The following is a 17,093-nucleotide window of genomic DNA, read 5'->3' as shown; positions in this document are numbered from 1 at the left end:
ACCGAGCCACACTGCAGAACACAGAGTCAGCAGTCGTACACACACCTGTACTGCTGAGAAGTGCCTTTAGACCAGAGAGAGAGACTGTGAATGGTGTCTTGAGCATATCAAGTGGTACTGCGCAAGTTATGAGTTGAAAAGGGTCAAAACTTGTCACTGACACTGTGAAATGTTTGTTGACCCGTCCTTTAGGTCAAGTGTGTGCTCTGCTCACACAACGCAACTCATAACCAAAGCTAATTCCATCAACATTCACCAACATCGTGTCGCACTAATCTGCATCTATGCAGAGGAGAGGGTGTATGCATGGGCCTATTGCAGCCAACACTTTTTAGGAACCACATGCACTATCCTGGACTATATAAGCAAAAGCTAAACATTTCGTCTTAATAAAACACATGGTGCATTCATCAGCGTGTTACTCACAGTTCCCACTCCAGGACTTGAGCAGAGACTTTATGCTGATCTCAAAGAACACAGAATCCTGCAGACTCAGCATGACGCCACCAGAGGACTGTGGGTAAAAATAAGGCACTGGTTTCTCCAGCCAGTCCCGCTGGCTCTGTGCTCCAAACGTCCGTCGCACTCACCCGCACATCCCGTCTTGCCTCAGGCAGGCAAAGTTTCAGCCTCTGTCTGGGCTTATGAAGAAGCACATGCTGCTAAACGCGCACTGACATACACGTGTGCTCATCCACACACACGCTCAGATCAGCTGCAGGGATCTGAAAGGCCCATTAGAATCCAACAGAGTAGAAGCACCTCAAGCAAGACGAACTGTGACAAGAAAATAAATAAAAACAAGACTATGTTGTTTCCTCAGACTCCTTGTGGGAGTATCATCCGTTCCATCCAGCCCGGAATGCCACACGGGGGAAACTTTGATCTGGGAAAGTGTGAGCGTCTGAGTGAACGAGGGAATGGTGAGGATGGACTCCCAGCAGAGAGTAGCAACGGTCCCTCGCTCGCGTAACTCTTCCTGTCCAGAATGGGTCCTAGAGCGCAGTGGATAAACGGCCGCTCTCATTTACTCCATATGGTTTAACAGCGCTGACTCTCTCTCTCTGTCTCCCTCCCTTTCTCTCTCTCTCACTCTGTGAAGAGAGCATTTGTTTCAATGGCAGAATAGAAGGAGGGGAGGGTGATGTCATCAGCACGCTGCTAGCCTGCTCTGGCTCCACTCCAGCGCTTCAAATACATGTCATTACGACTCCCGCCTTGCTCTTTCCCACTCCCTACTCTCTTTCTCCATCCTTTTCTTTGGAGGCTTGTAAAAACACACACTTCCTGTACCAACACTTATGTGTCATCAGGAACTGCTGTAAAGTCAGAGAGGGAGGGACAAAGAGAGAGAGAGAGACTGGAATCTAGAGGAGGTGTGTGAGACAGTGGTGATGCAAGTATCACTGACTCAAACACTTTGGCTGAAAAGCATATACGGACGCAACAATCTCTATATCACCGTATGCTGCATATGCTCTTCTGTATCAGCCGCGCCACAAGGATGCGCAGAAGAACAGAAGAACATATGCAGCATACAGTGATATGGACAGACACAGAGGAGACTGTTGACAAAGGAATTATTGAATAAAGTCGTTATTTTTGTTTTCTTCGCTTACAAAAAGTATTCTTGTTACTTCATAACGTTACGGTTGAACCACTGATGGCAGATGAAGTATTCTGACGATGTCTTTCATACTTTTCTGGACCTTGACAGTGTAACTTACTTGGCAGTCTATGGGACAGTCACAAGCCTGCCAGTTTTCATCCAAAATATCTTAAATTGTGTTCCAAAGACGAACGAAGCATTTACGGGTTTGGAATGACATGGGGGTAAGTGATTAATGACAAAATTATCATTTTGGGGTTTAGTATCCCTTTAAGCTTTTAACATGTCAAATCCTCAAGCTTTTATTTTGGTGAAATATAGGTTAAATGCTGTGAACATCTGCCCAGGAAAATGTTTGAAATTATGCAAATGTTAATTTAAATAAAGTGCACCTAGCTCACATTGTGTTCCCAAATGCATGTTAAATCATGATTTAATGAAATATATTGCTATTTTAGTTTTATTTTGGTGAATTGCAAGGCCCGTTCATTTATTTTAATGTTACTTTTGACTGAAATAATTATTAACTTTTCATCAACTCATGAACCCCCCTGCAGTTCCCTCACAAACCCTCATTTGGGAACCCTGCTTTAGGAAATTCCTTCAATCACAAAAAGACTGGGCAGCTGCCGAATGTTTCAGATCCAGACTACATATCTACGTATGTTCCATTCCAAAGTGGAAACAGTTTGTCAAAAAATACTGAAATTTTCCCCAAGTTTCAAAGCCTTTAAATTACGCAGGCAGGGTGACTGTTTGGAATAGTCATGCCCCTGCAATTTACATTGACGCACTGACATCCATACACACAGCTGGAGTGAGTGATGCTTGACCTATGATGTAACCGATGCCCTGCTTGCAGAAGAGGGTGCGGCAGTCCCGGTCTATTAATTGAAGAACGAGAGAGCAGCATTGTGAGATCAGACAGACAGAGCTGACTCACACCCTGATCTGACATAACATGTAAAACAAATAGCTTCAGCTAATCATTCATTCACAAATACTTCTGACTGCTTTGTTTTTACACTGCTTCCCAAGCTGTGCAATATGCTGGATTTTCACAATATACTCGCAACGATTTTAGTGCCAGTAAAAATGATGCAGCACTATGAATATCATAATGCTGTTAATTACCTTTTTATAGGGCCATTTTAGTTTAATTTAAATTAGACTATATCTCTTGCACGTGTTAAGACAGAGATGATTTAATAGTCTGATTTTAACTTTAAAAAAATTACCAAGAGTTGATTGACACATTTTTCAAAGAATCAATTCAAAACTCAACACATTCAACAATTCCTTTGCATCACTACATAAAATGTCTCCATGTTTCATGTCAAATGTTTCATTTTCTATATTTTATACTATTATTCAAATGCTCTGGTGTAAAATAAACACACGGAAATACTCCTGTTTATCGTTATATTGGTGGATGTAAATGAAAATGATAAATGATAAATTGAATATATATCTTCCTTAGGAAAACAGCATGGAAATTATGCCTTGATTATCATTCATGTAACTAGACTTTAACTGTGTTTTGGTTACATTAAACAAGTGTTGTTACTATTAAGTACTAAAGTATACTAAAAGTAAATAATATTAAATAAATAATATCAAATCGACCCTATTATGCCATTTTTAAAGGGATAGTTCACCCAAAAATTAAAATTTGATGTTTATCTGCTTAGTCATATAATGGAAGAGATTTTTTTTTATGGCCGATGACGATATTGAGAAATATCAAGAAATCAGTCTGGCTGATTGGCCATTATGAGGCCGATATAATACATGTAATTACAGTAAATGAGAGACATGCAGAAAAATGGTGAAACTAAAACATTTATTATGCATAAATATTTATTAAAACCTCAATTTAAAAAAATTAAACAATTGAGGTAACATTTAGTGCAGACTTTCCTTTTCTCTTGCTGAAACATCTCCCCCAAAAAAGTATAAAACCTAAAAAATTTAAATGTAAACAACAGAGGTAACACTTAAATGAACAAGGTTTAGTGCAGCCTTTCTAACATTCATAATTAATGAGCAAATTAATATACATAAATTAATGTTGAAAATAGTATGTGTAATCAGATACAGTATGAGAATAACATCACATCTGTATCTCCCCACTGGAGCTGCCGCTGGGCTGCGGATCTGATGTATCACGGTACGTTTGAACAAGACTTTGCTGCACACCAGAGTATTATTGTATGTAATACAATGTGGCGTCACGTTAGAAAGTGAATGACGATTGGACGTTTTACTGTCTCAGGTGCTGAGTGGCTTGTCTTAAAGAGGAAGCAAAACTGCACAATATGGTGTCAATCCATTTTAAAAAACATCGGCAACACTGAAAGACTTATCGGCCGAGCACTAGTCACAGAAGTGGGATTCGAAATACTAATGACTCGTTTACACTGTTCAGAGTCAATTCTTTCCTTTGGCAGACAATAACTTTATTTAATTGCGCACTTTTGGCTTTACAACTTTGCAGTTCGTTCACATTCACATACAGCTACACACACTGCATGAAAGCCAATATTCAAATGGCATATTGTGGGCACTTTAAAAACACAAGCACATTAAATTACTAATACTTTCAAATTTAAATGAAATAAAAAAGAAAGTTTATTTAAAATATTAGTGAAGACCTTTATAGAAATATATACTAATACTAAAATAATAACTATAAAACATTAACGGGCTACTTCAAATTTAATAATAATAATAATAATAATAATAATAATAATAACAACAACAACAACAACATATCAGGTCATCTATAAGCAGAAACTCTGCAACCAGCATTTCCCAGAGCCACTCATATGACGTGCCATATGGGACAACGGTGAAAAAACAGCACGCAGAGAGACTGAAACTGATCCCACAGGTATGGAAAAAGACATCTTGTGCTTTCAGCAATCGGCACAGTTTCAGTCATGATCCAATTATGATACAGCTATACTGAACTGTGCTATCAAATTGTGTAAGGGTAATGTAAGGTGGTTGGCGATACTCAGTTAAAAAAATAACCGTCCTCTGTCTCCAAAGCCCTGTCACCTCTGATCACAAAGACATCAGTCCATGACATCATCTGACCAGAGGCTTGAGACAAGATAAAAGAGTGCACACAAACAGATTACACTGATACCACTCACAATCTCTCTTTCTCCCCCCCCCCCACCTCTCTCTTTATATCAGTCTCCTTCAACCTCTCTCTCCATCACTTGACTGTCCCTCCCTGCTGGAGTTATGCAAAGCGAGAAGGCAGCATCGTAAACAAACACTCGGTACAAAAGCCCGTATTGTGGAGACTACAGCACAGAGTTTCCACTCCCACACAAACATAAACAAATGCACATGCACTGACAAACACATTATAGTTACACTCATGGATACACTGAACTGAGCCACTCCAATATGCTGGCCAAGTGAGTAAAGGTCCCTTATAATTAGTAAGAAAGCAAAAGACAACAAAGTCTTAAGAATTCTGGAAGGTCAGTTCTCAGTTTTCTGTTTCCGCGCAATCTTCTAGAACTTCAATCTGTGGTGCTGAACTGATTGGAATGTTAGTTTTAAACACTTCCTGTGACAGTGAGCTCACTGTTTATCTCTCATGCACTGATCTGAGAACAGGTGTATGATGACATAACATGGCAATGCAAAAAGAATGTTGCATGACATTTAAGTAATAACTCTTTCCAACTAATACTATCTGTTTTTATCCCTCTACACTAACAAAGCAGTATATCTCGTCACTTTTGTGTAAGTTAGGTTTTTAAACTGGCTGTTCGTGTATGCACCACACCCAGTAAAATAAGTCAGTCCAGAATCACATGATGGCCAAAGACTGCCATCTCTCTCTCTCAAACACACAGTTTTGGGTAAACAGTAGAATCCTGCTCAACACTGCAGGAATGCTGCTCTATTGTCAACAGGGTGCGACTGTCACCAAGCACTTTAATATACAGCAAAAGCATGCAGACACAAATCCAACTCTAGGCTTACAGGACATAAACACAAGATCATAAAAACAACAATTCAAGATGGTTTACAGTAACTAAGATAAACCAGATTCTTAACTGAAACAAATTCCATTCAAGCTTTACAATAAATAAATCAGATTCTAATCCAAATCAGAAGCACACTATTCATACCCCAGATTTACAGTAACTAAAGCTGATTCTGATCCAGATCAGAAAGACAACTCAAATTCCAGGCTTATAGTAACTAAACCAGATTTGATTAATGTTTTGATTGAAACATTATCAACTCAAACTCTATCCCAGATTTATAGTATCTAAAACGAATATCTAGTATTATAGTATCTAAAAATAAATTCTAATCCCGATCAGATTCTGATACAGATCAAACACCATTCCAGGTTTTCAGTAATTAAACCATATTCTCATTCAGATCAGAAACACCTCAAGTCATCCCAGACTTACCATATCTAAACCAGATATTAATACACATCAGATTTTGATCCATCTCAAACCCCATCCCAGGTTTACAATCACTAAATAAGATTCTGATTGGAAGTACACTCAAACCTCATCCCAGTTTCACAGTCAGTTAAACCAGATTTTCATACAAATCAGAAATATACTCAAACCCCATTCCGGTAGTACAATAACCACAACATATTCTGATCCAGATCAAAAACACATCAACTCATCAAACCCAAGCCTAGACCGTATCTAAACCAGATTCTGATCCAGATCAGCACATTCATCCTCAATCAAATCTAATGCAGAAACCGGATGGGAAGATGAAACAAGCACTCTGTTCAGAGATCAACTGCTGATGTTTCAGAAGAAGACAGACTGTAAGTGCTTTTGGTGAGCAGGGTATACACTGACAGACAGACGGTCTGTGAAGACCTTTTTAGTCCCATGAGGCCACAGTGAGAGTGCATTTCCTGTTCTGTGCATTATAGCACCCAGGACTGGGAAAAGGAGAGCCAAAAAAGGAATAAGGCAAATAGAGGGTGAATGATGGAGAGGGAAAGAAAAAGGAGAGTGATAGAGAGAAAGAGAGGCTGATCAATACGGACAGTAATTCTATCTGAGGTTGTACTATTTGCTTTTTAGCAGACAGAGGTTTTATTGTGTGAACCTGCATATACCATGATGCAAAGTCCAGACAACTGCTGTGCAGAGAAGCTATAGCACAAACTTGAACTTACTGCCTTCTAATAAACATCTGAGACATTTTCTTCGCTAAGGATCTTAACAAGTTTATTTTGGGTTACTAGAGGTAAAACAATTCCCTGTAAAAAAAAAAAAAATTCAAACAGTACAATTCCTTTAATAAACCATTCAAGGTTGGGATGTTTAAATCAAATCTCATATTATGTGTAATCCTGCCTATGAATATACATTGTGTAATTAAATGTTTATGAATTGTATGGTGTCCATTTGAGCAATGTACAGTACCTAGACAGCAGACACCAAATTTAATTTTACACAAATGAAAATGAGGCTGTGTGGTACTGACACACAGTCAATGGTATCAATGGGCTGTATTCTTGATGTAAATTGTTCTCTCTGGTCAAACCAATCCAATCAAACCTGTGATCAAAGTACTGTAAAACAAGTTGTGAGAAATTTTAGCAGTTATGTTACCAAAGCATGAACCGCTTGGTGTTCAAGAGTCTGTACCGCACTGAGACATTTCAGCTGAATCACCGTATCAGCAGCAGTGCAAGCTAGAGACTGCAGGACACTGCACACCTTGCCAGGAACAAGCGCACCTGTCAGCACCAAAGCAACAAACACACACTCTGCAGAGAGAGACATTATTGCAAAGCGGTGAAACCTAGTGTGCTGAAGAGAGAGAGAGAGAGAGACAGTGGGCATGCTAGCCTAAAATTTCCACTGATCGCACCTGTGAGTCAGCAGAGACACTCACACACATCAGCACCAACTCTCTATAACACCCTCCATCCCAAAAACTGACAAAACACGGCTAAATACAGTACGCTGAGTCATGAGAGAGAAGAAAAGAGCAAACAAAGTAACAAATGAAGTAAAAGAGGACAAGAGAGAAACTGAATGAAAGAAAAAAGAATGAACAAATGAAAGAACAAGTGAAAGAGTAAAAGAGAAACAAACACAACAAGTGAGACCAAAAGGAATGGATTGAAGGAAAGAACGAAAGAATTAAAGTATGAATGAGCAAAAGTAAAACTAGAAAATGGAAAAAAGCAATAAACGAACAAACGAAAGCAGGCAAAAGAACAAATGTGTGAACGGTGGGCAAATAAGCGAAGGGAAAAGCAAACAAACAAATAGAAGCAAAAAGGAATGAACAGAAACAAAATGAAAACCGAATAGAAGAGGGCAAATGAACGAAAGAAATCAAAACAGAAAGCAAAGAAAAATGTGAAAATGAAAAACAAAAAAGAAATTGAACATAATAAATAAATAAATAAACAAATAGCCTAATCAAAAAAAGGAAAGTGAAATGTGAAAATGTGAGACAAAGAACAAGAGAAACAAGAAAAAAAAAACAATGATCAAACAAATGAAACCAAGAACGGAGTGGTAAAGTGTACAAACAATTGAATGAACGGAGTGGTAAAGTGTACAAACAATCGAGAGAAATGAGAAATGGGAACTAAAGCACAACCAAATTAAAAGAGGGTGAACGAACAAAAGAGAAAGCAAACAAAATGTGATGAAAAAATGGGGGGGATTACAAAGTAATAAAAAAATGGAAAGTTTGTTTGTTTGTTTCTTTCTTTCTTAACGCCAATCCAGCATCGATTGCTATATTCATGGTAATACCAAGTTAATCCAATTTGAAAAGTCTTGTCTTTACAAAAAGGAAAGTAAAAAATGAAAAAGAATGAGAAAATGAAAGAAAGAAAGAAAGCAGCAATGAACTAACAAACAAAAGCAAAGTGATAAAAGGGAGTGCAAGAGTGAAAGAAAAAAAAGAAATGACGATAAATACAATTCATTGCTGATGAACTGTATTTTATTTTTTGTCAGCTTTGTCAACCACAGTGTTCAACTTTATGAACCGTTTGCATGTGTGGCCTGTTCACTTAACTTGCATTTCTGCTCATCTAGTCCTGATTATGAATCACATGCTGCCTGAAAGAAAACCCCACATGCACAAGCACTCATTTTTCCAAGATAAACTCCCATTGCAGTTTAATGAAGTGAAGTCTGATCACATGACTGCAGTAACAGAGAGAGAGACAGAGGGTGTGGCTGGAGTGCTACTGTGTCTGTTTGACTCTATGATCACTGATTCCAGATCAGCAGCCCTGGCAACCTTTGAGGGGACCAATATTAGACACATAACATACTGCAGAGACGCCATATCCTTCCTCCTCCTGCATACAGCTCATGTGCATGCAGCAACATCTAAAGCAGAAACACGATAAACAGAAGCACCATCAAAACACCAATGATATCAGCAACAGCAGCAGAGAACATCAGTTATGTAACGCACTGAAGAAGGCAGGTCTATGTGATTGTGTCTGTAAAGCTGCCTTCCAGCTGAAAAAACAGGTTGAGCTGGGAACAGGCACTACCCAACCAAATAGAAAAATGTTCCTGTCAAACCAAAGAAAAATAAATTGCAACGCTGACTCATTCAATATCCATTTAGAAACAAATCAAAGCGATTAATGAGAATATGCCTCTAAAGCTTCAAGGTTCAACTACAGTCTAATATCAAAGAGGTGGTTGATTATTTGCAAATCTATTACTAGTTACTGCAAAGGAAAATTGTCCAACACTTAACACAATAAGATAAATTTGAAAGACTTTTGAAAGGTTTACCCTGTCTAAATAGGTGACGGTAAATGAGAGCTGTTTGTGTAACTAATTTAATAAAATTGTTAATGAAAGTAATCAACAACGATTTCATTATAAATTATTGAGACTTTGTGTTGTGCAGAGAACTTGTAAGCATTCCCAATTATCAAAACAGCTCATCCTGACAGAGACTGATTAAATATTGTTGTCATTATTAAACTGCAAATACTTGTGCGTGTACATGCCTTGTCAGTTGATGCAGCGCCACAGAAAGAGTGCATCATAATTAAAACAATAAGCACTGTTAAACATCAAATTTAAGCTTTTTAAAAAACCAAAATGAAACTTTCAATTTTATATGCAACTCAATTATATATTTTGTGACGGGACGAGCCAAACGACAGACACAGTGGGCGTGGCGTCAGGCCTCGGAGAGGTTTTTATTTAACAGAAAAAACCAAAACAAGGGGGAATAAAGTGCCCAAAAGGGGAACAGTGTCCAAAACAACAGGGAATCTGGTGTCCTCGTCGTGCTGCGGGGTTCGTGGGGGGGTCTGGCAGTGTTCACGGAGGGAAGGGTCCAGGTAAGGGGCGGAGTCCGGCGGCCGCACGCGCTCCCCTCTTCGGTCCGGGGCGCGAGGGGCGGCGGCTTCTTCTAGCGGCTTCATCCTCCTCGCTAGCCGCGGCGCTTGCAGGGGATGGACGGCCTGGCATCCTGGCCCCCACGACGGCCGTATAGACGGGTGCGGTTCTCGACCGGACCCGCGGGTCCGGCAGCTCACGTCTCTGGTGGCGCGGGAGTCCCTCAACGCACCCTTCCTGGACCCACGAGGACACCAGTGTGCATGCACGGGGAAAGAGACCGGTCTCTCGAGGAGAGGCGCGTTGGGCTTTTAAAGAGCGGCAGTGATGAGGCTCCATTTCCTTCAGGTGTGCCCCATCACACACCGCCAGCCCTGACTCGTCCAGCGCCCCTCCTCTCTCCCACGCCCACTCCTATCGGGAGCCTGGTGAAGGGCGGCGATTTAGGACGGGGTGCCGGTGATTATCAAGAAAAAAGAAAATAACAAAATAAAATTTTAACTTGCTGAAAAATAACCAGTTACAGTTGTGCACATAAGTTTACATACCCCTTGAAGATTATGCAAAATGGTCATAATTTTCACAAAATAAGAGGCATCATGAAAATCACGTTATTTTTTATTTGGTAGAACTATTACAAAACATAAAATCAGTCATGGATCATCCAGGAAATGACACACAGTATTAATATTCAAGGATATGTAAACTTTTGAACAGGGTAATCTTTACAAATTCAGTTATTATTTTGTCTTGTGGAGCATATAAAAACATCTGTTATGTGAAATAGCTTATTCAAGATATATAACAAATAACATGCAATTTTCATGATCCCTCTTATTTTATTTTTTTTTAATTATGAACATTTTGCATTTTCTTCGAGGGGTATGTAAACTTATGTGCACTACTCATTTTAAAGGTGCTGTATGTAAGTTTTTGACTCTACTACAGCATAAAAATACTATAATATGTTTGCAGATATTTAAGAAACATGCTAAGTTAACATACTTGTTTATCTGAAAAACAATGCTACAGTCAGTTATCCCCCTTTGAAAATGTGCGTTCCGGGCCGGATTGTCACTCCGGTTTGGTTTGTTTAACCCGCCCACTACCAGTTTACCCCAATGGTATTTTGGCACCCCAGGCTGCCAGTTGGCGGAAAACACAGCCTATTTCATTTCATTCATCTCAAGTGCGGTCGTTCCTGTTGGTGTCTTCAATCTGGCAACCTGCGTGTGCGTCAAGTCAGAGGAGGAGGGGCCGGTTGAAAAAAAACCCTCCCAATATTTTGAATTTGGACAGCAATACCTAGTTCAACCACTCTGTGTCAATCCTACATACAGCACCTTTAACTTGTGAATTCTTTAAATTTTAAATCGCTTTATTTGTATTTTGTAGATGTTAAACCACTTTTGCAGACAGTGCATATCATATTATACACTTTTAGGGTCATTGATTTTATTTTTATATTTTAAAGAAATTAATATTTTATTTATTAAGAATGCATTAAATAGATCAAAAGTGACAGTAAAACATTTATAAAGTTAAAATGTTATAAAATATTTATATTTTAAATAAATACTGGTCCTTTGAACTTTCTAATTCTCAGTTTCCACAAAAACATGGCTGATGAGAATTCAGCTCTACCATCATAGGAATAATAATCAAAAACAGAAAAAAGTTGTAATATTTAACATTTTTACTGCATTTTGATCAGTTCAACAGATTAAGTGGTACTGAGTTGCAGTACCTTAAAAATATAGTTACTGGAATAAGAGTGACTGGTATGGAGCATTTAAACACACTTGGGAAAATGAGCGTGTCCTGGCAGATACATTTATAACCCAAATCCTCACCCGAACACTCAAGACTCATCAATTTGGGAAGAGCGAGGTGTGGTTTGGTTGCAATGTAAACACCTACAAAAACACACACACACACACACACACACACACACACACACTGACTACTACCCATGCAATAATTTTATCAGCACATACTGAGAGAAACTCAGGCTTCAACCTTCAAAGGATACAGGAAAAAAACCTCTCTTGGTCCAGTTTGAACTGGTGTTTTCCATCATATTTGAATGCATTGTGGTCAATTTGCATTTTGAATGCAGAGTCACATGCAGTTATGCAACATCACACTCCCCACACTGTTTTCCTGTAACCAAGGAGCTGACATACCAAGAAGAGTGGTCGTAGTTGGATCAGCCATGAATGACACACAAAGATCCTCATTTATCCCCATATGACCCTGTCAGGGAGAAGCGCTGCTGAAGCTTCAATACATTTATGGTCACAAATGCATTCATGTGCTTCCAGCAGCCCAGTTATGAGCGTGTCAACAAACACTGTATTCCCTGATTAAATGCAGAGCCGTAGGACAACTTAACAATCAGTCTCTCTTCACAAAACAAAGACTTCCTTAACTTTCACACAGGCACCCGGGGTCAACCTTTTCTTTTCTTTTTTTTAGTACATCGGCCTACATAATACCGAAGTCCAAATGAAACAACATTCACAAATTCACTTCATAATCTGACAGATTTCCAAATCAAACTGGATATGTGATGGGAAAAATTAGGATGTGACTTTATCCATCGGGAATTGATTAGATAAAAATTTAAAGCAGTCCATGTGTGACGCAAGGTGGTTCATGGGAAGCATTTGATGAAAGATTAATCCTTATTGCTTTGAAATAATATGCACCAATAAATCATTTGTAACAAAACTGGGCACTTTAAAGGGTTAGTTCACCCAAAAATTTAAATTAGTATATGACTTTCTTTTCGCAACGCCGATGTCATCCACCAGAACTGCTTCCGTGTACGACAGACACCGGAAGTGAGAGAAAAGTGTTTATTACGTTTGAAATATGGATATTTTTCTAATGAAAATGTATGGATTCACTACAGGAGGCCTTAATTCACCCCCCGGAGCCGCGTGAGGCACGTTTTATTATGGATCCACATGCTTTATTTGACGTCTTGTGGACTGTTCAACAGAAACACCCACTGACTGCAATGATAGAGCTTGGAATAGCCAGGAAATTTTTTTATATAACTCTGACTGGATTCGTCTGAAAGAAGAAAGTCATATACACCTAGGATGCTTCAAGGGTGAGTAAAACGCAGGCTAATTTTCATTTTTGGGTGAACTAAACCTTTAAGAGTACATTTTGATCAGAAGAGCATTGTATTTCTCCAGTTAGCAATGCCTTTAAATTATCCAAAGAATAAACACACTACCACCAAAAAATAAAAAATCATCCCAATATTCTTATTAAATTATAAGAAAACATCCCAATAATCCTAACCAAAGCTGCATTTATTTGATCAAAAATACAGTAAAAACAGTAATGTTGTGATATATTACTACAATTAAAAATAGCTCTGTCTATATTTGAATATATTTTCAAATGTAATTTATTCCTGTAATGGCTGAAATTTAAGCACCCATTACTCCAGTCTTCAGTGTCACATGATCCTTCAGAAATCATTCTTATATGCTGAAGCACAAGAAACATTATTATCAATGTTGAAAACAATTGTGCTTGATATTGTGACATATTGATAAAAATCTTTCATATTATTACAAATATTGTCACTTATGACCAAATTAATGTGTTCTAGCCAAAAAATAAACTTTTTTTGTTAATGATGGTAAAAATAATATTATTAATACTAGTAATAATGTTCAATGACCCCTTTGACTTTGAATGGTAGCATAAATGTTAAAACCTCTGAGATATGGTGTTTTCATATGTAATACATTATTTTGAGTCTTGCTGTCATAGCTCAAGGTTGGAAATAGTGATATAACTATAACTCACTTTGACAAATACATCATTGTAGTCATGTTTCAAAACAATATCAACCTGATTCAGTGTCAATAAAGTCAGAGTGATGATATTATTTCACTCATGATAATACTGCTCCCTGGACACACACAAAAAAATAAAAAAATAATAAATTGCATTTGTATTGCATAAAATACTTCAAAAGTTCCTGGTTTTATAATTACTCTAAATATTTGAATAATTTTCACTGTTGACCAACTTAAGACTTTGCAAACAGTTCGTTTACATAAAGTATTTACTTGTTCCCTCTTGTCTGCGATTCATCTTATATCACAGCTGAACTATAAAGAAAAACGGTACAAACACGACACCTTGCACACACACCTCATAATCAAACATTCCTCTCTGCGACAGTTAAATTAATGTTTGAATACCCATCCCTTCCTCTTTCCTGACGGTACCTTTGGCACGATGTCGTTGAAGACGGACAGCCGGCCGGTTAGTCAGGCTGGATCCATCTTGCTCCTCTTCATTGGCCTGTGAAACCAGCCTCTTCACCCTCAGCAAGCGAGGGCCGGTCTCCCGTGGGCACACTCCCCCCGCGTCTGTTGCCGGCAGCCCGCCGTCCCCGGAGATGACCGTGGGAACGAGGCTCTTGAGGAATTCCATGTTTGCACTGAGACACTTTCACTCCAGGCGCCTGTGCGGGCGCACGGTTACAGCCCTGCCACCCACCATCACCTCTGAGGAATCAGGCCGCCTGGACAGAACAGACGACCGCAGAACAGCTCCTCCGCCCAAGCAAAACCACAGCTTGTCAAACTTGGACTTCACCACAGGTTCCTCTTTGTCGTGTCAGTTAAAACTCGAAGTCTCTATATACACAAGCACCCAGACGAAGTGGATATGATCTTTTATCGTAGTGCAGAAGCTGTTGGCAGTAAATCCAAGATGACAAATGCTGGAATTAGGTAAAAGTGAGCACCTGTAGATCCAGTCACTGCTTTCTTCCACCTGCCTGTATTCCACATGCCACAGGGCAGCTGTGAGCACTTTGCAAAACGTAACCTAAAGTTCACTTGAGCTTTCACACAGCGAGAGGCCAACCTCACTACCTGTCTGTTCATGCAGGATGCACTGAACACTTTGATGTGATGATTTGACAACAGTAGGCGGAGCCTTTCAGCTCAAGTGCGTTATCTGGGCGGAGCAAGGACGTGTCCAACGGGTGATAATGTATGCCTGGGAGAGCATCCAATCAAAACACAGCAGCTACCAACCACGCCCAGAGGTTTCTCCTTTCTAAAGGAAGGGAGGGAGGGAGAGAGGGAGGAAGACTCATCTGTCTGTGATGGCTGGAGAGGGCATAACAAAAAGTGAGAAGGCATGGTGTCTTCAGCGTGCTGTTGCCTTCTGATAAGTTTTATCAGGTTTAAAACTAAAGCTGCTCTTCGAATTCCCCTCTTACACAATTCTATCTATAACTTCCCTTACATATTTCCCGTCCACTGAGGGAAAAAATTAATAAAATATAGCTCAGAAGGCATGCTGTCAAACAGTTAAAGTGTCCCACGCCCACACACACACACTCTGATGGTTTCACTTCCAGTTTACAGCAGGGCAGTGGATGAACAAGTTTATGTGGCATGTTTGATCTGCATAACTGCACACCCATACACATGAATCAAACTTTACTCTGGTAAAAACACAAACACACTCATCTAAAGACTATCTGGAGAAATAAAAAGCATATTGGCAATGGCAAATTTATACAGTGATACAAGATAAATATTTGAGCTTTCTAGTTGGCTGGACAAACATAAGTTTTCCTGAGGTAAATCAATGGAAATGTTTGCATTGGGAAGCAGTTTTCATAAGGCAGGCCTTTCTGCTGACTCACTCTAAACATATTCAAATGAGCAGGCTGCTTCTGATAACAAAGGACATTGTTATAATGAAACTAACTTAATATGGAAAATAATTTGAATAACATTTACAATTACAACTTTTTAAAAAGTGACCCTGATAATACTGTTATATTCACATACACGTACATACATATACACACACTTACTATATTTAAGCAACCCCATACTTTTGAACAGTAGAATACATGTATTTTGTAATTAGTTCAAACTGTATAAGTATTTTTAAAAGCTCTTCTGAAGAGTCAGTGTTATGAGTGAAGGACAAGTCAAAATAGAAAACTTCCACAGCGCCACCAGGAGGGCAGACAGAAAGTCCAGAAGAAGGAAATGACCTCAACACCATACAGAAAGTTCTCTGTTCCTACTGTAGCCTGATATAACCTTATTCGTTCACAAGACTCATATCTCACATAGAGTGACTAACAGAAAATGTGTGTGCAAATGATTCACAGGAAATGCTCACACCCTTGAGCTCAGTGTGAACATGTCAGGCAAGCCATGTAACATTTCAGTTCTTTAATGTGGGAGCAGACAAAACATATGCATATAGATTGTTATTAATGGCCCAAAATAATCTATTAGTGTCTTTTTATCATCGTGTTACCCATTTATGGCAAAAAAGGCTCTTTGATATCTAGTGACCAACAAATAAATAGTGTTACATAAGCTTTAAGTAGTATGAGAACAAGAATAAGTTCAGAGTGAGTCAACTGTGTGTGTGTGTGTGTGTGTGTGTGTGTGTGTGTGTGTGTGTCCGTCCATCGCTCAAATCTCTTTACAAGTCTGCCCTCTAGGGGTGGACAAAGGCAATGCCAACAACCCTCAGGACAAGGTGAAACAAATATGCTCTTATTTTATTTTATTTATTTATTAACAAATGCTATGTATAAGCATGAATATAATTTGTGATAAAGAGTAGAAACTGGTACTGGTACTACTGCACAAAGTCTCTCCAAAGCACAAAATAAAAATCAAATGCTGTGGATAGATTTTCACAATTCAATGTTTCTTCAGCTATGGGTACTTTTATCTTCCGGGGCAGATTTTTAAAATATCAATCTTTAATATGAATTTTAATATTAATATATATACATTTTACAAAAACAATGATTATTCTCATTAATCACAAACCATTGACAATAATCTAAACCATTTCAATATTATTGAATAATTAAAAGAACTTCTACCAAGGTTGAAATATTGTATTCGGCCATTGTATTCCAAATATGTTTAAATTGTATTTTCCACCAAAGCATGCTTTTAAACATGATATCAACAAAAAAATTTGAAAATGTGTTAAATAATGTGTTAAAAATGTCCATATACAGTAATATACATATACAGGTGATAAACCAAACAGGTGATAAAATATCTACGCCTAGAAAGTGACGTGGA

The 17,093-nt window shown here is 38.6% G+C and overlaps 1 protein-coding gene across 1 annotated transcript in view; it reads right to left on the bottom strand.

Annotated features, from left to right (window-relative positions):
* LOC109112582 (protein furry homolog-like) overlaps window positions 1-15,399 on the bottom strand; it is a 70,374-nt gene extending 54,975 nt beyond the window's left edge. Inside the window, 1 exon segment of the mRNA XM_042777660.1 lies at window positions 14,232-15,399. Within this exon segment, the coding sequence (XP_042633594.1) occupies window positions 14,232-14,439 (208 nt within the window). The 5' untranslated portion in view covers window positions 14,440-15,399.
* Between the last annotated feature and the right edge of the window lie 1,694 nt (window positions 15,400-17,093).

The sequence above is a fragment of the Cyprinus carpio genome, chromosome A20 (assembly GCF_018340385.1).
Source record: "Cyprinus carpio isolate SPL01 chromosome A20, ASM1834038v1, whole genome shotgun sequence".
In the NCBI taxonomy this organism is placed as follows: domain Eukaryota; kingdom Metazoa; phylum Chordata; class Actinopteri; order Cypriniformes; family Cyprinidae; genus Cyprinus; species Cyprinus carpio.
The sequence above is the reverse complement of the archived record's forward strand: the minus strand, read 5'-3'. Positions and strand labels throughout refer to the sequence as shown.